The following is a 25,144-nucleotide window of genomic DNA, read 5'->3' on the forward strand; positions in this document are numbered from 1 at the left end:
GGGGACAGCGTCTGGTCTCTGTGAATGGTACTGTACCGGGGACAGTGTCTGGTCTCTGTGAATGGTACTGTACCGGGGACAGCGTCTGGTCTCTGTGAATGGTACTGTACCGGGGACAGCGTCTGGTCTCTGAATGGTACTATACCGGGGACAGCGTCTGGTCTCTGTGAATGGTACTATACCGGGGACAGCGTCTGGTCTCTGTGAATGGTACTGTACCGGGGACAGTGTCTGGTCTCTGTGAATGGTACTGTACCGGGGACAACGTGTCTGGTCTCACCTTGGTGGTGCAGGTGGCACGTAGCGGCTCAACCAGCCTGTCCAGCCTCTGTAGCACAGCACTGGGACACAGAGTGGAGAGTCTAGCCAGCATCAGGAACGTCAGCATCTGATCAGATAAACAACATGCCCATTATCCTCCAGCTCCATAAACCAACACTCCTCAATACAGGCCCTTATAGTCTGGCCTTTAAATCATACAGACTACCTCTCTCTCCTGTTATCTGATCTACATACAGACTCTCTCTCCTGTTATCTGATCTACATACAGACTCTCTCTCCTGTTATCTGATCTACATACAGACTCTCTCTCTCCTGTTATCTGATCTACATACAGACTCTCTCTCCTGTTATCTGATCTACATACAGACTACCTCTCCTGTTATCTGATCTACATACAGACTCTCTCTCTCTCTCTCCTGTTATCTGATCTACATACAGACTCTCTCTCTCTCCTGTTGTCTGATCTACATACAGACTACCTCTCCTGTTATCTGATCTACATACAGACTACCTCTCCTGTTATCTGATCTACATACAGACTCTCTCTCTCTCTCTCCTGTTGTCTGATCTACATACAGACTCTCTCTCTCTCTCTCCTGTTGTCTGATCTACATACAGACTCTCTCTCTCCTGTTATCTGATCTACATACAGACTCTCTCTCTCTCTCTCTCTCCTGTTGTCTGATCTACATACAGACTCTCTCTCTCCTGTTATCTGATCTACATACAGACTCTCTCTCTCTCCTGTTATCTGATCTACATACAGACTCTCTCTCTCTCTCTCTCTCCTGTTATCTGATCTACATACAGACTCTCTCTCTCTCTCTCCTGTTGTCTGATCTACATACAGACTCTCTCTCTCTCTCTCTCTCCTGTTATCTGATCTACATACAGACTCTCTCTCTCTCTCTCTCCTGTTATCTGATCTACATACAGACTCTCTCTCTCCTGTTATCTGATCTACATACAGACTCTCTCTCTCTCTCTCCTGTTATCTGATCTACATACAGACTCTCTCTCTCCTGTTATCTGATCTACATACAGACTCTCTCTCCTGTTATCTGATCTACATACAGACTCTCTCTCTCTCTCTCCTGTTATCTGATCTACATACAGACTCTCTCTCTCCTGTTATCTGATCTACATACAGACTCTCTCTCCTGTTATCTGATCTACATACAGACTCTCTCTCTCTCTCTCCTGTTGTCTGATCTACATACAGACTCTCTCTCTCCTGTTATCTGATCTGCATACAGACTCTCTCTCCTGTTATCTGATCTACATACAGACTCTCTCTCTCCTGTTATCTGATCTACATACAGACTCTCTCTCCTGTTATCTGATCTACATACAGACTCTCTCTCTCCTGTTGTCTGATCTACATACAGACTCTCTCTCTCTCTCTCCTGTTGTCTGATCTACATACAGACTCTCTCTCTCTCTCTCCTGTTATCTGATCTACATACAGACTCTCTCTCTCCTGTTATCTGATCTACATACAGACTCTCTCTCTCTCTCTCCTGTTATCTGATCTACATACAGACTCTCTCTCTCCTGTTGTCTGATCTACATACAGACTCTCTCTCTCTCTCTCCTGTTATCTGATCTACATACAGACTCTCTCTCTCTCTCCTGTTGTCTGATCTACATACAGACTCTCTCTCTCTCTCTCCTGTTGTCTGATCTACATACAGACTCTCTCTCTCCTGTTATCTGATCTACATACAGACTCTCTCTCTCCTGTTGTCTGATCTACATACAGACTCTCTCTCTCTCTCTCCTGTTGTCTGATCTACATACAGACTCTCTCTCTCTCTCTCCTGTTATCTGATCTACATACAGACTCTCTCTCTCCTGTTATCTGATCTACATACAGACTCTCTCTCTCTCTCTCCTGTTATCTGATCTACATACAGACTCTCTCTCTCCTGTTGTCTGATCTACATACAGACTCTCTCTCTCTCTCTCCTGTTATCTGATCTACATACAGACTCTCTCTCTCTCTCCTGTTGTCTGATCTACATACAGACTCTCTCTCTCTCTCTCCTGTTGTCTGATCTACATACAGACTCTCTCTCTCCTGTTATCTGATCTACATACAGACTCTCTCTCTCCTGTTGTCTGATCTACATACAGACTCTCTCTCCTGTTATCTGATCTACATACAGACTCTCTCTCTCTCTCTCCTGTTATCTGATCTACATACAGACTCTCTCTCTCCTGTTATCTGATCTACATACAGACTCTCTCTCTCTCTCTCCTGTTATCTGATCTACATACAGACTCTCTCTCCTGTTATCTGATCTACATACAGACTCTCTCTCTCTCTCTCCTGTTATCTGATCTACATACAGACTCTCTCTCTCCTGTTGTCTGATCTACATACAGACTCTCTCTCTCTCTCTCCTGTTGTCTGATCTACATACAGACTCTCTCTCTCCTGTTATCTGATCTACATACAGACTCTCTCTCTCTCTCTCCTGTTATCTGATCTACATACAGACTCTCTCTCTCCTGTTGTCTGATCTACATACAGACTCTCTCTCTCTCTCTCCTGTTATCTGATCTACATACAGACTCTCTCTCTCCTGTTGTCTGATCTACATACAGACTCTCTCTCTCTCTCTCTCCTGTTGTCTGATCTACATACAGACTCTCTCTCTCCTGTTATCTGATCTACATACAGACTCTCTCTCTCTCTCTCCTGTTGTCTGATCTACATACAGACTCTCTCTCTCTCTCTCTCCTGTTATCTGATCTACATACAGACTCTCTCTCTCTCTCTCCTGTTGTCTGATCTACATACAGACTCTCTCTCTCCTGTTATCTGATCTACATACAGACTCTCTCTCTCTCTCTCCTGTTGTCTGATCTACATACAGACTCTCTCTCTCTCTCTCTCCTGTTGTCTGATCTACATACAGACTCTCTCTCTCTCTCTCTCCTGTTATCTGATCTACATACAGACTCTCTCTCTCTCTCTCCTGTTATCTGATCTACATACAGACTCTCTCTCTCCTGTTGTCTGATCTACATACAGACTCTCTCTCTCTCTCTCTCCTGTTATCTGATCTACATACAGACTCTCTCTCTCCTGTTATCTGATCTACATACAGACTCTCTCTCCTGTTATCTGATCTACATACAGACTCTCTCTCTCCTGTTATCTGATCTACATACAGACTCTCTCTCCTGTTATCTGATCTACATACAGACTCTCTCTCTCCTGTTATCTGATCTACATACAGACTCTCTCTCCTGTTATCTGATCTACATACAGACTCTCTCTCTCCTGTTATCTGATCTACATACAGACTCTCTCTCCTGTTATCTGATCTACATACAGACTCTCTCTCTCCTGTTATCTGATCTACATACAGACTCTCTCTCTCCTGTTATCTGATCTACATACAGACTCTCTCTCTCCTGTTATCTGATCTACATACAGACTCTCTCTCTCCTGTTATCTGATCTACATACAGACTCTCTCTCTCTCTCCTGTTATCTGATCTACATACAGACTCTCTCTCCTGTTATCTGATCTACATACAGACTCTCTCTCTCTCTCTCCTGTTATCTGATCTACATACAGACTCTCTCTCTCCTGTTGTCTGATCTACATACAGACTCTCTCTCTCTCTCTCCTGTTATCTGATCTACATACAGACTCTCTCTCTCTCTCCTGTTGTCTGATCTACATACAGACTCTCTCTCTCTCTCTCCTGTTGTCTGATCTACATACAGACTCTCTCTCTCCTGTTATCTGATCTACATACAGACTCTCTCTCTCCTGTTGTCTGATCTACATACAGACTCTCTCTCTCTCTCTCCTGTTGTCTGATCTACATACAGACTCTCTCTCTCTCTCTCTCCTGTTATCTGATCTACATACAGACTCTCTCTCTCCTGTTATCTGATCTACATACAGACTCTCTCTCCTGTTATCTGATCTACATACAGACTCTCTCTCTCCTGTTATCTGATCTACATACAGACTCTCTCTCCTGTTATCTGATCTACATACAGACTCTCTCTCTCCTGTTATCTGATCTACATACAGACTCTCTCTCCTGTTATCTGATCTACATACAGACTCTCTCTCTCCTGTTATCTGATCTACATACAGACTCTCTCTCCTGTTATCTGATCTACATACAGACTCTCTCTCTCCTGTTATCTGATCTACATACAGACTCTCTCTCTCCTGTTATCTGATCTACATACAGACTCTCTCTCTCCTGTTATCTGATCTACATACAGACTCTCTCTCTCCTGTTGTCTGATCTACATACAGACTCTCTCTCTCTCTCCTGTTATCTGATCTACATACAGACTCTCTCTCCTGTTATCTGATCTACATACAGACTCTCTCTCTCCTGTTATCTGATCTACATACAGACTCTCTCTCTCCTGTTATCTGATCTACATACAGACTCTCTCTCCTGTTATCTGATCTACATACAGACTCTCTCTCTCCTGTTATCTGATCTACATACAGACTCTCTCTCTCCTGTTATCTGATCTACATACAGACTCTCTCTCTCCTGTTATCTGATCTACATACAGACTCTCTCTCTCCTGTTATCTGATCTACATACAGACTCTCTCTCCTGTTGTCTGATCTACATACAGACTCTCTCTCCTGTTGTCTGATCTACATACAGACTCTCTCTCCTGTTATCTGATCTACATACAGACTCTCTCTCCTGTTGTCTGATCTACATACAGACTCTCTCTCTCCTGTTGTCTGATCTACATACAGACTCTCTCTCTCTCTCCTGTTGTCTGATCTACATACAGACTCTCTCTCTCCTGTTATCTGATCTACATACAGACTCTCTCTCCTGTTGTCTGATCTACATACAGACTCTCTCTCCTGTTGTCTGATCTACATACAGACTCTCTCTCTCTCTCTCTCTCCTGTTATCTGATCTACATACAGACTCTCTCTCCTGTTGTCTGATCTACATACAGACTCTCTCTCCTGTTATCTGATCTACATACAGACTCTCTCTCCTGTTATCTGATCTACATACAGACTCTCTCTCTCCTGTTGTCTGATCTACATACAGACTCTCTCTCTCTCTCTCTCCTGTTATCTGATCTACATACAGACTCTCTCTCTCCTGTTATCTGATCTACATACAGACTCTCTCTCTCCTGTTATCTGATCTGCATACAGACTCTCTCTCCTGTTATCTGATCTACATACAGACTCTCTCTCTCCTGTTATCTGATCTACATACAGACTCTCTCTCCTGTTATCTGATCTACATACAGACTCTCTCTCTCCTGTTGTCTGATCTACATACAGACTCTCTCTCTCTCTCCTGTTGTCTGATCTACATACAGACTCTCTCTCTCTCTCCTGTTATCTGATCTACATACAGACTCTCTCTCTCTCTCTCCTGTTGTCTGATCTACATACAGACTCTCTCTCTCTCTCTCCTGTTGTCTGATCTACATACAGACTCTCTCTCTCTCTCTCCTGTTGTCTGATCTACATACAGACTCTCTCTCTCTCTCTCCTGTTATCTGATCTACATACAGACTCTCTCTCTCTCTCCTGTTGTCTGATCTACATACAGACTCTCTCTCTCTCTCCTGTTATCTGATCTACATACAGACTCTCTCTCTCCTGTTGTCTGATCTACATACAGACTCTCTCTCTCCTGTTATCTGATCTACATACAGACTCTCTCTCTCCTGTTATCTGATCTGCATACAGACTCTCTCTCCTGTTATCTGATCTACATACAGACTCTCTCTCTCCTGTTATCTGATCTACATACAGACTCTCTCTCTCCTGTTATCTGATCTACATACAGACTCTCTCTCTCCTGTTATCTGATCTACATACAGACTCTCTCTCTCCTGTTATCTGATCTACATACAGACTCTCTCTCTCCTGTTGTCTGATCTACATACAGACTCTCTCTCTCCTGTTGTCTGATCTACATACAGACTCTCTCTCTCTCTCCTGTTATCTGATCTACATACAGACTCTCTCTCTCTCTCCTGTTGTCTGATCTACATACAGACTCTCTCTCTCTCTCCTGTTGTCTGATCTACATACAGACTCTCTCTCTCTCTCCTGTTATCTGATCTACATACAGACTCTCTCTCTCTCTCCTGTTATCTGATCTACATACAGACTCTCTCTCTCTCTCCTGTTATCTGATCTACATACAGACTCTCTCTCTCTCTCCTGTTATCTGATCTACATACAGACTCTCTCTCTCCTGTTATCTGATCTACATACAGACTCTCTCTCTCCTGTTATCTGATCTACATACAGACTCTCTCTCCTGTTGTCTGATCTACATACAGACTCTCTCTCTCTCTCCTGTTGTCTGATCTACATACAGACTCTCTCTCTCTCTCTCCTGTTATCTGATCTACATACAGACTCTCTCTCTCTCCTGTTATCTGATCTACATACAGACTCTCTCTCTCCTGTTATCTGATCTACATACAGACTCTCTCTCTCCTGTTATCTGATCTACATACAGACTCTCTCTCTCCTGTTATCTGATCTACATACAGACTCTCTCTCTCCTGTTGTCTGATCTACATACAGACTCTCTCTCTCTCCTGTTATCTGATCTACATACAGACTCTCTCTCTCCTGTTATCTGATCTACATACAGACTCTCTCTCTCCTGTTATCTGATCTACATACAGACTCTCTCTCTCTCTCCTGTTATCTGATCTACATACAGACTCTCTCTCTCTCTCCTGTTATCTGATCTACATACAGACTCTCTCTCTCTCTCCTGTTGTCTGATCTACATACAGACTCTCTCTCTCTCTCCTGTTGTCTGATCTACATACAGACTCTCTCTCTCTCTCCTGTTATCTGATCTACATACAGACTCTCTCTCTCCTGTTATCTGATCTACATACAGACTCTCTCTCTCCTGTTATCTGATCTACATACAGACTCTCTCTCTCCTGTTATCTGATCTACATACAGACTCTCTCTCTCCTGTTATCTGATCTACATACAGACTCTCTCTCTCCTGTTATCTGATCTACATACAGACTCTCTCTCCTGTTATCTGATCTACATACAGACTCTCTCTCTCTCTCTCCTGTTGTCTGATCTACATACAGACTCTCTCTCTCTCTCTCCTGTTGTCTGATCTACATACAGACTCTCTCTCTCTCTCTCTCCTGTTATCTGATCTACATACAGACTCTCTCTCTCCTGTTATCTGATCTACATACAGACTCTCTCTCTCCTGTTGTCTGATCTACATACAGACTCTCTCTCTCCTGTTATCTGATCTACATACAGACTCTCTCTCTCCTGTTATCTGATCTACATACAGACTCTCTCTCTCCTGTTGTCTGATCTACATACAGACTCTCTCTCTCTCTCTCCTGTTGTCTGATCTACATACAGACTCTCTCTCTCTCTCTCCTGTTGTCTGATCTACATACAGACTCTCTCTCTCTCTCTCTCCTGTTATCTGATCTACATACAGACTCTCTCTCCTGTTATCTGATCTACATACAGACTCTCTCTCTCCTGTTGTCTGATCTACATACAGACTCTCTCTCTCCAGGCAGGGTATTGTTCATATTCATGAGTAGGACAACAATGGTCCTATAACGGAGTCCTGTCAGGAAGCTGTTCAGGATACCTTGATGTCGTAATGGTCCTTGAGTCCGTCTTCTACGTGGTTGAGGAACTCAAAGATGTCTAGTCTGTCTAGACAGCTGTCCAGCAGTGTGTACATGCACTCAAACGCTGCCTTCCTTATGTCCAGCCCGTCATCCACTGTGTGTTTAAAGGGACCCATCTCCACCTGGGGGGGAGAAGACAAAACCCTGACGTCATTTAGAAGACCCTCTTATCTAAAGACACTCCACTAAAAATGGAGGTAGAACGACGACAGAGGACAAGAATTGCAAGTAAATACTTTGTCGATTAAAACTTAAAACCTTTAAAAAAACAAGAAAGGAAGATGTGAGTGAATGAAAGAAGGTTAACAGACAAAGGAAGGAAGGTAGGAAGGAAGGAAGGAAGGAAGCAGGAAAAGGGAGGTTGGTCACCAATGAAAGCCATGTCAACCTCGGGATAACAGAAAACAAGGGAAGAGTAGACGAAGAATGACAGAAGGTGTGAACACTGAAGCAGAAAAGGAGCATCAGCCTGGTTCATCCTGTACCTCTCTGATCAGTTCCTTGCGGACTTTGGTCTCGTTGTAGAGGTGTGGCAGGACCGTATCCAGTAAGTCTCTGATGAGAGAGGGCTTATTGTGGGCCGCCGAGTTGAAGGTTACCAGGGCAACCCGCCGCACGTTCAGGTCCGGGTCCTCCAACGTCTTCAAGAAGTCACCTGGAATAGAGAACACCACAGTCATTATGAACCTTTCACATATACAATTAACATCAATGTATGACAAGTCTTATGAAAAGCTCCTCTAGTCTATAGACGTATATCTAGTCTATATATCCTCAGTCTGTCTCGGTAAAAACATCAGTCTCAAGTACAGTGAATAATCAAAGTATTCAGACCCCTTCCTTTGTTCCACATTTTGTTACGTTACAGCCTTATTCTAAAATGGATGAAATTATTTCCCCCCCCCCCCGCCTTATCAATCTACACACACTACCCTATAATGACAAAGCGAAAACAGGGTGACAAATTTTTGGCTGATTTATTACAAATAAAAAAACAGAAATACCTTATTTACATAAGTATTCAGACACTTTGCTATAAGACTCAAAATTGATCTCAGTTGCATCCTGTTTCCATTGATCATCCTTGAGATGTTTCTACAACTAGATTGGAGTCCACCTGTGGTAAATTCTATTGATTGGACATGATTTGGAAAGGCACACACCTGTCTTTATAAGGTCCAACAGTTGATAGTGCATGTCAGAGCAAAAACCAAGCCACGAGGTCGAAAGAATTGTGCGTAGAGCTCTGAGACAGGAGTGTCGAGGCACAGATCTGGGGAAGGGAACCATTTCTGCGGCATTCTCCATCATTCTGAACTGGAAGAAGTTTGGAACCACCAAGACTCTTCCTGGAGCTGGCCGCACAGCCAAACTGAGCAATCAGGGGAGAAGGGCCCTGGTCAGGGAGGTGATCAAGAACCTGATGGTCACTCTGACAGATCTCCAGAGCTCCTCTGTAGAGATGGGAGAACCTTCCAGAAGGACAACCATCTCTGCAGCACTCCACCAATCAGGCCTTTATGCTAGAGTGGCCAGACGGAAACTACTCCTCAGTAAAAGGCACATGACAGGCCGCTTGGAGTTTGCCAAAAGGCACCTAAAGGACTCTCAGGCTACGATAAACAAGATTCTCTGGTCTGATGAAACCAAGATTGAACTCTTTGGCCTGAATGCCAAGCGTCATGTCTGGAGGAAACCTGTCACCATCCCTACGATGAAGCATGGTGGTGGCAACATCATGCTGTGGGGATATTTTTCAGCGGGAGGGAGTGAGAGACCAGTCATGATCAAGGGAAAGATGAACGGAGCAAAGTACAGAGAGATCTTTGATGAAAACCTGCTCCAGAGCACTCAGGACCTCAGACTGGGGCGAGGTTCACCTTCCAACAGGACAACGACCCTAAGCACACAGCCAAGACAACGCAGGAGTGGCTTCGAGACAAGTCCCTGAATGTCCTTGAGTGGCCCAACCAGAGCCCGGACTTGAACCCGATCAAACATCACTGGGGAGACCTGAAAATAGCTGTGCAGCAACACTCCCCATCCAACCTGACAGAGCTTGAGGATCTGCAGAGAAGAATGGGAGAAACTCCCCAAATACAGGTGTGACAAGCTTGTAGCGTCATACCCAAGACAACTTGAAGCTGTAATCGCTGCCAAAGGTGCTTCAACAAAGTACTGAGTAAAGGGTCTGAATATTTATGTAAATGTAATATTTCCTGTTTTAATTTTTTATACATTTTGTAAAAATGTCTAAAAACCTGTTTTTGCTTTATCATTATGGGGTATTGTGTGTAGATTGATGGGGGGGGAAAACTACAATTTAATCAATTTTAGAATAAGGCTGTAACGTAACAAAATGTGGAAAAAATTCGAGGGGTTTGAATACTTTCTGAATGCCCTGTATTTATGCTGTGAAAGTCTGTGGACTAGGATCAGTTTGTCATTAGATACCAGTCTGCCTGTCCCAGTAAAAACATTCACATATAGATACCAGTCTGCCTGTCCCAGTAAATACATTCACATATAGATACCAGTCTGCCTGTCTCAGTAAATACATTCACATATAGATACCAGTCTGCCTGTCTCAGTAAATACATTCACATATAGATACCAGTCTGCCTGTCTCAATAAAAACATTCACATATAGATACCATACCAGTCTGCCTGTCTCAGTAAAAACATTCACATATAGATACCATACCAGTCTGCCTGTCTCAGTAAATACATTCACATATAGATACCATACCAGTCTGCCTGTCTCAGTAAAAACATTCACATATAGATACCAGTCTGCCTGTCTCAGTAAAAACATTCACATATAGATACCAGTCTGCCTGTCTCAGTAAATACATTCACATATAGATACCAGTCTGCCTGTCTCAGTAAAAACATTCACATATAGATACCATACCAGTCTGCCTGTCTCAATAAAAACATTCACATATAGATACCAGTCTGCCTGTCTCAGTAAATACATTCACATATAGATACCAGTCTGCCTGTCTCAGTAAAAACATTCACATATAGATACCATACCAGTCTGCCTGTCTCAGTAAAAACATTCACATATAGATACCATACCAGTCTGCCTGTCTCAGTAAATACATTCACATATAGATACCATACCAGTCTGCCTGTCTCAGTAAATACATTCACATATAGATACCATACCAGTCTGCCTGTCTCAGTAAATACATTCACATATAGATACCATACCAGTCTGCCTGTCTCAGTAAAAACATTCACATATAGATACCATACCAGTCTGCCTGTCTCAGTAAATACATTCACATATAGATACCAGTCTGCCTGTCTCAGTAAAAACATTCACATATAGATACCAGTCTGCCTGTCTCAGTAAAAACATTCACATATAGATACCAGTCTGCCTGTCTCAGAAAAAACATTCACATATAGATACCAGTCTGCCTGTCTCAGTAAAAACATTCACATATAGATACCAGTCTGCCTGTCTCAGTAAAAACATTCACATATAGATACCAGTCTGCCTGTCTCAATAAAAACATTCACATATAGATACCAGTCTGCCTGTCTCAGAAAAAACATTCACATATAGATACCAGTCTGCCTGTCTCAATAAAAACATTCACATATAGATACCAGTCTGCCTGTCTCAGAAAAAACATTCACATATAGATACCAGTCTGCCTGTCTCAGTAAATACATTCACATATAGATACCATACCAGTCTGCCTGTCTCAGTAAATACATTCACATATAGATACCATACCAGTCTGCCTGTCTCAGTAAATACATTCACATATAGATACCATACCAGTCTGCCTGTCTCAGTAAATACATTCACATATAGATACCATACCAGTCTGCCTGTCTCAGTAAATACATTCACATATAGATACCATACCAGTCTGCCTGTCTCAGTAAATACATTCACATATAGATACCATACCAGTCTGCCTGTCTCAGTAAATACATTCACATATAGATACCATACCAGTCTGCCTGTCTCAGTAAATACATTCACATATAGATACCATACCAGTCTGCCTGTCTCAGTAAATACATTCACATATAGATACCATACCAGTCTGCCTGTCTCAGTAAAAACATTCACATATAGATACCAGTCTACCTGTCTCAGTAAAAACATTCACATATAGATACCAGTCTGCCTGTCTCAGTAAAAACATTCACATATAGATACCATACCAGTCTGCCTGTCTCAGTAAATACATTCACATATAGATACCATACCAGTCTGCCTGTCTCAGTAAATACATTCACATATAGATACCATACCAGTCTGCCTGTCTCAGAAAAAACATTCACATATAGATACCAGTCTGCCTGTCTCAGTAAAAACATTCACATATAGATACCAGTCTGCCTGTCTCAGTAAAAACATTCACATATAGATACCAGTCTGCCTGTCTCAATAAAAACATTCACATATAGATACCAGTCTGCCTGTCTCAGAAAAAACATTCACATATAGATACCAGTCTGCCTGTCTCAATAAAAACATTCACATATAGATACCAGTCTGCCTGTCTCAGAAAAAACATTCACATATAGATACCAGTCTGCCTGTCTCAGTAAATACATTCACATATAGATACCATACCAGTCTGCCTGTCTCAGTAAATACATTCACATATAGATACCATACCAGTCTGCCTGTCTCAGTAAATACATTCACATATAGATACCATACCAGTCTGCCTGTCTCAGTAAATACATTCACATATAGATACCATACCAGTCTGCCTGTCTCAGTAAATACATTCACATATAGATACCATACCAGTCTGCCTGTCTCAGTAAATACATTCACATATAGATACCATACCAGTCTGCCTGTCTCAGTAAATACATTCACATATAGATACCATACCAGTCTGCCTGTCTCAGTAAATACATTCACATATAGATACCATACCAGTCTGCCTGTCTCAGTAAATACATTCACATATAGATACCATACCAGTCTGCCTGTCTCAGTAAATACATTCACATATAGATACCATACCAGTCTACCTGTCTCAGTAAAAACATTCACATATAGATACCAGTCTACCTGTCTCAGTAAAAACATTCACATATAGATACCAGTCTGCCTGTCTCAGTAAAAACATTCACATATAGATACCAGTCTGCCTGTCTCAGTAAAAACATTCACATATAGATACCAGTCTGCCTGTCTCAGTAAAAACATTCACATATAGATACCAGTCTGCCTGTCTCAGTAAAAACATTCACATATAGATACCAGTCTGCCTGTCTCAGTAAAAACATTCACATATAGATACCAGTCTGCCTGTCTCAGTAAAAACATTCACATATAGATACCAGTCTGCCTGTCTCAGTAAAAACATTCACATATAGATACCAGTCTGCCTGTCTCAGTAAAAACATTCACATATAGATACCAGTCTGCCTGTCTCAGTAAAAACATTCACATATAGATACCAGTCTGCCTGTCTCAGTAAAAACATTCACATATAGATACCAGTCTGCCTGTCTCAGTAAATACATTCACATATAGATACCAGTCTGCTTGTCTCAGTAAACACATTCACATATAGATACCATAGCATTAGTCACAAAGAGGTTAGCAGTAGATAGATTAAATAGTAGAGATAAGACAAACCTATGCAGTTTTTCAGGAGAGGGTCTATTGTCTGTGGGTGGTCTGAAATGGTGAACTTCACTGCTGTCACGACTGAGCTTCTGGCGTAAGATGATCCTGGAGACAGAAAACATTCATATTTCACATCACATACCTTCAATAGCAGAGTAAATTAATACTCAGGTCATATGTCACATCACATACCTTCAATAGCAGAGTAAATTAATACCCGGGTCACATTTCACATCACATACCTTCAACAGCAGAGTAAAGTAATACCCAGATCATATGTCACATGACATACCTTCAATAGCAGAGTAAATTAATACCAAGGTCATATTTCACATCACATACCTTCAATAGCAGAGTAAAGTAATACCCAGGTCATATGTCACATGACATACCTTCAATAGCAGAGTAAATGAATACCCGGGTCATATTTCACATTACATACCTTCAACAGCAGAGTAAATTAATACCCAGGTCACATGACATACCTTCAACAGCAGAGTAAATGAATACCCAGGTCATATTTCACATTACATACCTTCAATAGCAGAGTAAATTAATACCCAGGTCATATTTTACATCACATACCTTCAACAGCGGAGTAAATTAATACCAAGGTCATATGTCACATCACATACCTTCAATAGCAGAGTAAATGAATACCCAGGTCATATTTCTTTACGTGAATGATTCATATCATGCACAATGAACCAACTGTATTTATATAATTGAAATCAAGTCTTGCCAATCAAAACAGGCAGGGTATTGCTGTTGCCCACCTGAGAGCAGGTATCCTTTCAGCCTGGGCAGCAGGGTTTCTGGGTCTATGAGGGTGAGTTTCCCCAGACATTCTGCTACCACGTTCCTGGTACCCTCCTCTGCACACTCACAGTGCTTCAACAGCAGGGTCCACACGCCCTCTACGTAAGGCTTTAGACCCGTCACGGACGCCGAGCTGGAGACAACAGAACAGATACTATTTGGTTAGAAAGGTGAAAAACAGCAACCCGCAATTAGCCAGTTCAGTCATCCGACCCGGGACTTGAACCAGCAACCTTTTGGGTTCCATTCTCTCTAACCACTGGACTATCCTACCTGATGATCTCTTTGAGCGAGTGTAGCAGCAGATACTGCCTCTTGGGCTGTCCTGAGATCTCCCCCAGAACGAAGGGCAGGTATTCCGGCAGGTTGCCCACGGCGATGGATCCTAGGGCGTACGATGCGGCAGACTTGACCTCTTCAGAGGAGGAAGAGAAGGCGTCCAGGATGACCGTCTTGAGCTCTGGTTGGCCGCTCAGGTCTACGTGGTGTCCCACCTACCACAGAGATATTATGAATGATTCCCTCACTACTGATACTAGTCACTACATCTGATACCAGCCTACTACAGTTAAAAGACACTATTAGTCCCTCTACCATCAAAACCACTATTAGTCCCTCTACCATCAAAACCACTATTAGTCCCTCTACCCTCAAAACCACTATTAGTCCCTCTACCATCAAAACCACTATTAGTCCCTCTACCCTCAAAACCACTATTAGTCCCTCTACCCTCAAAACCACTATTAGTCCCTCTATCATCAAAACCACTATTAGTCCCTCTATCATCAAAACCACTATTAGTCCCTCTATCATCAAAACCACTATTAGTCCCTCTACCATCAAAACCACTATTAGTCCCTCTACCATCAAAACCACTATTAGTCCCTCTATTAGTCCCTCTACCATCAAAACCACTATTAGTCCCTCTATTAGTCCCTCTACCATCAAAACCACTATTAGTCCCTCTACCATCAACACCACTATTAGTCCCACTACCATCAAAACCACTATTAGTCCCACTACAATCAAAACCACTATTAGTCCCACTACCATCAAAACCACTATTAGTCCCACTACCATCAAAACCACTATTAGTCCCACTACCATCAAAACCACTATTAGTCCCACTACCATCAAAACCACTATTAGTCCCACTACCATCAAAACCACTATTAGTCCCACTACCATCAAAACCACTATTAGTCCCACTACCATCAAAACCACTATTAGTCCCACTACCATCAAAACCACGATTAGTCCCATTACCAGTAAAATTACAATTTTTGCGCCGCCCCATGGGTCTCCCGGTCGCGGCCGACTGCGACAGAGCCTGAGTCGAACCCAGAATCTCTAGTGACACAGCTACTTAGACCACCGCGCCACTCGGGAGGCACACAACTATAAAATGACTTGGACATGCACACACACCTTCTGTTTACTTGAATAGTTGTATTTAAACGTGTGACTCACCTCTCCTAGTGACAGCAGGGCCAGCAGCCTGATGGAGTCTGTCGAACGAGAGTTCTTCACATCCTGGATGAACTGGCCTACCACGGCAGGACCCTCCTACAAATACAAATCAAACTTTATTTAAAATGCATTAAATATGGAAAAAGCCTTTAGAGCACCCCACCCCTAGTGATCATACAACATTATTAAACATTGTGTTAAGATAATGAACAAACAAAAGAAACAAAAACAAGAGGAAATAATCAAACCAAAAATCTGAGATTTAAAAAAACACCCCAAAACAAAAATGGCAATAAAAGTCCTCCAGGAGAACATGAACACAGGAAGGAGGTGTAAAAGTCCTCCAGGAGAACAGAACACAGGAAGGAGGATGTAAAGTCCTCCAGGAGAACAGAACACAGGAAGGAGGATGTAAAGTCCTCCAGGAGAACATGAACACAAACATAACACAGGAAGAATGTGTAAAGGTCAGTAGAACAGTGAACCCACATCAGGACAGGCGCGGGTCAGGGCGGCCACACATTTAGCGATAGAGTAGTAGGACTGTTTGTGTGTCAGCGCAGCACTCTGGGCGTAGACTGGACCGGTAAGCATACGGAGCAGGTCCATGTAACTCAGAGAGGACGTCCCTGTACCCACCAGAGCCTGGGAGAGGACACAATAATACAGCTTTTAATACAACTCTAACCCAGAGAGGATGTCCCTGTACCAGAACAGAATACAATTTACTGAGTGCTACAATACTGCTTGGTCAGAGAGGTGTTTAATAAATTAACATTGAGCAGTGACACTTCTAGACATGAAGTAGAACATCTGTAGAACATCTTCTATAGGGACAACGTAGGCCCTAACTACCTGATCATCTATAGGGACAAAGTAGGACCTAACTACCTGATCATCTATTGGGGACAAAGTAGGACCTAACTACCTGATCATCTATAGGGACAAAGTAGGCCCTAACTACCTGATCATCTATAGGGACAAAGTAGGACCTAACTACCTGATCATCTATAGGGACAAAGTAGGACCTGATCATCTATAGGGACAAAGTAGGACCTAACTACCTGATCATCTATAGGGACAAAGTAGGACCTGATCATCTATAGGGACAAAGTAGGACCTAACTACCTGATCATCTATAGGGACAAAGTAGGACCTGATCATCTATAGGGACAAAGTAGGACCTAACTACCTGATCATCTATAGGGACAAAGTAGGACCTGATCATCTATAGGGACAAAGTAGGACCTAACTACCTGATCATCTATAGGGACAAAGTAGGACCTGATCATCTATAGGGACAAAGTAGGCCCTGATTTTGAACTTTTTTTTTTTTTAGGCCCTGATTCTGAACTGGTAACTATACGTACCTGGAAGAACTCTAGCATGGCACTGAGGGCCCCTCCCTGCAGCAGAGGAGACCTGACCAGAGAGATGAGCTCCGAGAGGATGGACGACCCCCCGATCTTAGCCAGGGAGAGAGGGTGGACCCGGGCCAGGGTGGTCAGGAAGCTGATGACCATCTGAGACACGTGCATGTCGCTCTCGCTGATCAGTGGCGGCAGCTCGGCCAGCACGGCGTCGATCATGGCCGGAGTCACGCTGTCGCTGTAGTTCTTCACCAGGATGTCCAGCGCGGCCAGGGTGCTCAGCTTCAGCGCACGCTGGTTCTTACGCAGGAACGACGCCAGGATGGGCACTGCCTCGTCAAGGATAGGTCTAAGGTCGATCTTCAGCGTGGAGCCTGTGATTAGGGATGAGAGCAAGTATGAAAAGTATATACACACACACACACTTATCTAGCAGGGAAACTGATTTATTAGTAAACAACAACTTGTTAAACCATTTTTTATTTTTTAAATCAGCCCTCATCAACAGATTGTGAAAATTGGCCGTATGGACTTCTCAACATCATCCCCTCCCAACCTGCGATGAGCGTGAGGGCCTTGACCGTGGTCAGTCTGGTGATCTCATTCTTCAGGCGCTCTAGGAAGATGTGCAGCGTCCCGGGAAGGTCGTCCCCCAGGCTGTCTCCTAGGTTACAGATGATCTGACCCATACAGGAAATGGCCCTCTCTTTCACTTCCTGGTCGATGTCGGCAGCCTTGAGGCGTTTGATGGTGCAGGTGAAGAGGTCCGTGATGTAGGGAGAAGCATCGAAGGTGTCCCTCTCCGGCTGGTCCAGAGGTCTGAGACGTTTCACATTGACAAAAGCTTCATTGTCCCATTCTGGGCCACGAGGTTGCAGCAGATTAAAACAGAATTTATTTTAAAAAACTGTACAGACGGAATGTAAAAACAGCAACACTCACCTGGAGTTTCCTGTTAAAACCATGAGAACACATCAATACACGTGGATTACAATAGATAACCTTACCTGATGACCTTGACCAGCTGTTGGCTGACCAGCAGGGCCTCAGAGGTGATCTTATAGAAGGGGTCTCCTACACACGCCACCACGGGCGGCACCAGGGCCTGTGGAGGTCAAAAGTTTATTCAAGTTTATTCAAGTGTCACTTTACAATTGACAAGACATTTTACAGATAAATAAAAAATGGTGGATGGACCAGTCAAGTGAGAGTTCTGAGACTATTTCAAGAGCACTGATAATCCATGATATGATTAACAGCAGTCCTATTATCTGACCTGGACATGGGGGTGGAAGACTTGGGGCTGGTGGTTACACAGGACCACATACAGACAGGACAGGGCATCGATCTTCAGGTTGGACGAGCTGGACTTGTCGTTGAGAGAGAAGATGATTCCTGTTGGGAGAGAGAAGATTAGGTTAGTTTAGTCAATATGAACATTGAGGGAGCTTTTCCCGGACACAGATTAAGTCTATTCCTAGACTAGATCCTCAATTGAAAGTGCTTTTAAAGTCCAGGACTGGGTGGAATGTGTGTCTGGGAAACCGGCCCAACGAATTAGAATATTAAAAGGAAAGAGGAGACACAGATTAGAGAAGCGGTGCTGGTGAGGTCAGAAACCTGACCCGTGTTTAAGGGAACAGAAACCTGACCCGTGTTTCAGGGAACAGAAACCTGACCCGTGTTTCAGGGAACAGAAACCTGACCCGTGTTTCAGGGAACAGAAACCTGACCCGTGTTTCAGGGAACAGAAACCTGACCCGTGTTTCAGGGAACAGAAACCTGACCCGTGTTTAAGGGAACAGAAACCTGACCCGTGTTTCAGGGAACAGAAACCTGACCCGTGTTTAAGGGAACAGAAAATAAAATGAGGAAAACAGAGCTGCTTTACTAAAAATAAAAAGGTTGCCAGTAAGAGTCAATACGACCACGGGACGGTTTCCAGTAAGAGTCAATACGACCACGGGACGGTTTCCAGTAAGAGTCAATACGACCACCGGACGGTTTCCAGTAAGAGTCAATACGACCACGGGACGGTTTCCAGTAAGAGTCAATACGACCACCGGACGATTTCCAGTAAGAGTCAATACGACCACCGGACGGTTTCCAGTAAGAGTCAATATGACCACGGGACGGTTTCCAGTAAGAGTCAATACGACCACCGGACGGTTTCCAGTAAGAGTCAATACGACCACGGGACGGTTTCCAGTAAGAGTCAATACGACCACAGGACGGTTTACAGTAAGAGTCAATACGACCACGGGAAGGTTTACAGTAAGAGTCAATACGACCACGGGACGGTTTCCAGTAAGAGTCAATACGACCACAGGAAGGTTTACAGTAAGAATCAATACAACAGGCTGATGACCAGCCTCTCAGATCCTCCACTCCCCTGGTGCATTCAGGGAAGGAGAAAACACAATCACCAGATAGCTTGTCATTGTAATTTCCTGAAGCAGGGCAGTGGTACTGTAGAGTGGAGTTTGGAGGAGCATATTGGGGAAACTAGAAAGACTGGTTTCTCCCCAAAGGTCATTTAGAAAGGAAATAACAAGATTTCAGATCTACTCTGTTGCCTTTCGACGTATGCCATTTAACTCTGAACAAGCCGTAATAAATCACTTGTATTTGTCTAAAGGGAAAGACACTATGGCTGCAACCTGCAACATGCAAAACTACCAACATCTATTCCTCTAGGGTAACACGTTGACTAGGACAAATATCCATCTATTCCTCTAGGGTAACACGTTGACTAGGACAAATATCCATCTATTCCTCTAGGGTAACACGTTGACTAGGACAAATATCCATCTATTCCTCTAGGGTAACACGTTGACTAGGACAAATATCCATCTATTCCTCTAGGGTAACACGTTGACTAGGACAAATATCCATCTATTCCTCTAGGGTAACACGTTGACTAGGTCAAATATCCATCTATTCCTCTAGGGTAACACGTTGACTAGGACAAATATCCATCTATTCCTCTAGGGTAAACGTTGACTAGGACAAATATCCATCTATTCCTCTAGGGTAACACGTTGACTAGGTCAAATATCCATCTATTCCTCTAGGGTAACACGTTGACTAGGACAAATATCCATCTATTCCTCTAGGGTAACACGTTGACTAGGTCAAATATCCATCTATTCCTCTAGGGTAACACGTTGACTAGGACAAATATCCATCTATTCCTCTAGGGTAACACGTTGACTAGGTCAAATATCCATCTATTCCTCTAGGGTAACACGTTGACTAGGACAAATATCCATCTATTCCTCTAGGGTAACACGTTGACTAGGTCAAATATCCATCTATTCCTCTAGGGTAACACGTTGACTAGGACAAATATCCATCTATTCCTCTAGGGTAACACGTTGACTAGGTCAAATATCCATCTATTCCTCTAGGGTAACACGTTGACTAGGACAAATATCCATCTATTCCTCTAGGGTAACACGTTGACTAGGACAAACATCAATCTATTCCTCTAGGGTAACACGTTGACTAGGACAAACATCAATCTATTCCTCTAGGGTAACACGTTGACTATGTCAAATAACGCATTTTCTACTTCAGCATATTTCCTGTCAACTCAATAACTCTCATTCCACTAAGACGTGAAAGGCATTTAATGTCATAGTTTCATAAGAACCAAAAACAGCCTCCGTCAGAGAGAGAGAGACCTCCAGACCGGATGGATGAGGCTGAAGAACGTGCCCAGGGCGGGAGCCTCGTTCCTGGGACCAGCACAGAGATGTTGGGTGAGAGCCCAGGCTAGCCTGGGGTAAAAGTCTGGCAAGAGTGAGATCAGAATCTGAGGGGTGCCAACTACTGCCATTGTGCCCTTGAGCAAGAGATGCTCCAGGGGAAATATAGCTCTGTAGCTGATCCAACGCTGCTTCCAGCCTCTCATGTGTGTGTGTGTGTGTGTGTGGTGTCTGGGGGACAAATTTCAGATCCACATTCGGTACACCCATATAGAATCGGGTCAGACGCCCCTTTGCCTCCAGAACAGCCTGAATTCTTCAGGGCACTGAAACATTGCTCAAATTGGTGTTTTTCCACTCCTCAATAGTCCAGTGTTGGTGATGGCCTTCCCACTGGAGCTGCTTCTTCTTGTTTTTAGCTGATAGGAACCCAGGGTGGTCGTCTGCTGCAATAGCCAATCCGTGACAAAGACCGACAAGTTGTGAGTTCCGAGACACTGTTCTGAGCCGTTATTTGCCTGTTTGTGGCCCACCTGTTAGCTTGCACTATTCTGTCCATTCTCCTTCAACCTCTCATCAACAAGCCGTTTTCACCCACAGGACTGCCGCTGACTGGATGTTTTGGTTTGTTGCACCATTCTCAGTAGACAATGTCATAAGTCAAAATTCCAGGAGGCCGTTTCTGAGATCCTGGAACCGTCACGCCTTAGGTTACCCATTCTAATGGAACAGTAACTGAATGTCTCGATGCCTGTCTGCTTTATATAGTAGGTTACCCATTCTAATGGAACAGTAACTGAATGTCTCGATGCCTGTCTGCTTTATATAGTAGGTTACCCATTCTAATGGAACAGTAACTGAATGTCTCGATGCCTGTCTGCTTTATATAGTAGGTTACCCATTCTAATGGAGCAGTAACTGAATGTCTCGATGCCTGTCTACTTTATATAGTAGGATACCCATTCTAATGGAGCAGTAACTGAATGTCTCGATGCCTGTCTACTTTATATAGTAGGTTACCCATTCTAATGGAACAGTAACTGAATGTCTCGATGCCCGTCTGCTTTATATAGTAGGATACCCATTCTAATGGAACAGTAACTGAATGTCTCGATGCCTATCTGCTTTATATAGTAGGTTACCCATTCTAATGGAACAGTAACTGAATGTCTCGATGCCTGTCTGCTTTATATAGTAGGTTACCCATTCTAATGGAACAGTAACTGAATGTCTCGATGCCTGTCTGCTTTATATAGTAGGTTACCCATTCTAATGGAACAGTAACTGAATGTCTCGATGCCTGTCTACTTTATATAGTAGGTTACCCATTCTAATGGAACAGTAACTGAATGTCTCGATGCCCGTCTGCTTTATATAGTAGGTTACCCATTCTAATGGAACAGTAACTGAATGTCTCGATGCCTGGACAGGGATGTGTTGTGTGAGGGCCCCAGGGTAGTAACCTACCTGGTACGAGGACAGTGATGTGTTGTGTCAGGGCCCCAGGGTAGTAACCTACCTGGTACGAGGACAGGGATGTGTTGTGTCAGGGCCCCAGGCAGCACGTTGACCAGCTCCGTCAGCATGTTGAAACAGCACTGCCGTGTCTTGACACTTTTCTCCTTCATCTGCTTATGCAGGGCCTTAACGATCATTGGCACCTGCAGCAGCACCCGGCGGGAGGGAGAAATATCAGACATACTACTGACTAATACACACTAGAACTACCACTAGGAGAAATATCAGACCTGTCTGTCTGTCTGTCTGTGTCTGTCTGTGTCTGTCTGTGTCTGTCTGTGTCTGTCTGTGTCTGTCTGTGTCTGTCTGTGTCTGTCTGTCTGTGTCTGTCTGTGTCTGTCTGTCTGTGTCTGTCTGTGTCTGTCTGTGTCTGTCTGTGTCTGTCTGTGTCTGTCTGTGTCTGTCTGTCTGTGTCTGTCTGTCTGTCTGTCTGTCTGTCTGTCTGTCTGTCTGTCTGTCTGTCTGTCTGTCTGTCTGTCTGTCTGTCTGTCTGTCTGTCTGTCTGTCTGTCTGTCTGTCTGTCTGTCTGTCTGTCTGTCTGTCTGTCTGTCTGTGTTCTGCAGCATGGTGAGTGGAGGCCTCTCTCTCTCTCTGTGTGTTTTACCTGGTTCTGCAGCATGGTGAGTGGAGTCTCTCCCTGTTCCATGGCATCTGGGTCACACAGCCAGCTCTGAGCAGGACGTGTCTGTTTCAGCAGCGACAGGTAGGCATGGAACACGTCGGCCTTCACGTTCTCCTCCCGCTCCTACAATCCATCAACCAATACATCAGCCAATACATCAGTCAATCAAAATGTATTGATAAAGCCCTTTTGTGACAACTGTTGATATCAGAGTGCTTTTACTTTAACCCGGCCTGGAATCAGAGAGCAAACAAAACAGCTGCCCGACGGCTAGGTAAAACTCCCTGGAAGATGTGGACCTAGAGGAACACGGGGGTAGTGTGTGTGTGTGTGTGTGTGTGTGTGTGTGTGTGTGTGTGTGTGTGTGTGTGTGTGTGTGTGTGTGTGTGTGTGTGTGTGTGTGTGTGTGTGTGTGTGCCTTGAAGCGGGCGATGAGCGCGGGCGACACGGTCCGGTAGAACTCCGGCAGCATCTCGTGGCGTGTGCTGACCACGGCGTCCAGACACTTGGCGGCCGCACGGCGAACCTTCCAGCTCATGTCGTCGTCGTCGCTGTACTCATCGTCACTTCCTGTAAAGGTCAGAGGTCAAAGGGTGATGGTGGTGGTGTGAGGTTAGAGACTTTAACACAGTCTAGCAGCAGTTATTATTACAGCCAATGAAAGAGTTATATGCTCCAGTAAGCATTATGATGTCAGATATGCACTTTAGCTGGTAGGAAACACAAACATCTCAAACACAGGTTACACACAGCACATCTACTAGTCTAGAGCGACCACCTGACCACCACAAACAATACTGTCATCACATCTACTAGTCTAGAGCGACCACCTGACCACCACAAACAATACTGTCATCACATCTACTAGTCTAGAGCGACCACCTGACCACCACAAACAATACTGTCATCACATCTACTAGTCTAGAGCGACCACCTGACCACCACAAACAATACTGTCATCACATCTACTAGTCTAGAGCGACCACCACAAACAATACTGTCATCACATCTACTAGTCTAGAGCGACCACCTGACTACCACAAACACAGGTTACACACAGCACATCTACTAGTCTAGAGCGACCACCTGACTACCACAAACAATACTGTCATCACATCTACTAGTCTAGAGCGACCACCTGACTACCACAAACAATACTGTCATCACATCTACTAGTCTAGAGCGACCACCTGACTACCACAAACAATACTGTCAGCACATCTACTAGTCTAGAGCGACCACCTGACCACCACAAACAATACTGTCATCACATCTACTAGTCTAGAGCGACCACCTGACTACCACAAACAATACTGTCATCACATCTACTAGTCTAGAGCGACCACCTGACCACCACAAACAATACTGTCATCACATCTACTAGTCTAGAGCGACCACCTGACCACCACAAACAATACTGTCATCACATCTACTAGTCTAGAGCGACCACCTGACTACCACAAACAATACTGTCATCACATCTACTAGTCTAGAGCGACCACCTGACTACCACAAACAATACTGTCATCACATCTACTAGTCTAGAGCGACCACCTGACCACCACAAACAATACTGTCATCACATCTACTAGTCTAGAGCGACCACCTGACTACCACAAACAATACTGTCATCACATCTACTAGTCTAGAGCGACCACCTGACTACCACAAACACAGGTTACACACAGCACATCTACTAGTCTAGAGCGACCACCTGACTACCACAAACAATACTGTCATCACATCTACTAGTCTAGAGCGACCACCTGACTACCACAAACAATACTGTCATCACATCTACTAGTCTAGAGCGACCACCTGACTACCACAAACAATACTGTCAGCACATCTACTAGTCTAGAGCGACCACCTGACTACCACAAACAATACTGTCATCACATCTACTAGTCTAGAGCGACCACCTGACTACCACAAACAATACTGTCATCACATCTACTAGTCTAGAGCGACCACCTGACTACCACAAACAATACTGTCATCACATCTACTAGTCTAGAGCGACCACCTGACCACC

At 43.8% G+C, this 25,144-nt stretch overlaps 1 protein-coding gene across 2 annotated transcripts in view; it reads right to left on the reverse strand.

The window, feature by feature from the left end:
- The window catches only part of cand1 (cullin-associated and neddylation-dissociated 1), a 73,948-nt gene that overhangs the window by 8,192 nt on the left and 40,612 nt on the right, over positions 1 to 25,144 (reverse strand). The window contains exons 8-22 of one of the 2 annotated variants that reach the window (XM_055937233.1): positions 23,528 to 23,679; positions 23,092 to 23,232; positions 22,489 to 22,633; positions 18,536 to 18,654; positions 18,267 to 18,364; positions 17,816 to 18,078; positions 17,260 to 17,633; positions 16,379 to 16,534; positions 15,890 to 15,985; positions 14,693 to 14,913; positions 14,377 to 14,552; positions 13,610 to 13,705; positions 8,460 to 8,629; positions 7,932 to 8,096; positions 281 to 388 (exon numbers count right to left, since the gene is read on the reverse strand). In XM_055937233.1, the coding sequence (XP_055793208.1) occupies positions 281 to 388; positions 7,932 to 8,096; positions 8,460 to 8,629; positions 13,610 to 13,705; positions 14,377 to 14,552; positions 14,693 to 14,913; positions 15,890 to 15,985; positions 16,379 to 16,534; positions 17,260 to 17,633; positions 17,816 to 18,078; positions 18,267 to 18,364; positions 18,536 to 18,654; positions 22,489 to 22,633; positions 23,092 to 23,232; positions 23,528 to 23,679 (2,480 nt within the window). The remainder of the gene's footprint in view (positions 1 to 280; positions 389 to 7,931; positions 8,097 to 8,459; positions 8,630 to 13,609; positions 13,706 to 14,376; positions 14,553 to 14,692; positions 14,914 to 15,889; positions 15,986 to 16,378; positions 16,535 to 17,259; positions 17,634 to 17,815; positions 18,079 to 18,266; positions 18,365 to 18,535; positions 18,655 to 22,488; positions 22,634 to 23,091; positions 23,233 to 23,527; positions 23,680 to 25,144) is intronic. The other variant, XM_055937234.1, reaches the window with a different exon arrangement.

This window comes from Salvelinus fontinalis, chromosome 11, assembly GCF_029448725.1.
Source record: "Salvelinus fontinalis isolate EN_2023a chromosome 11, ASM2944872v1, whole genome shotgun sequence".
Classification (NCBI taxonomy): Eukaryota; Metazoa; Chordata; class Actinopteri; order Salmoniformes; family Salmonidae; genus Salvelinus; species Salvelinus fontinalis.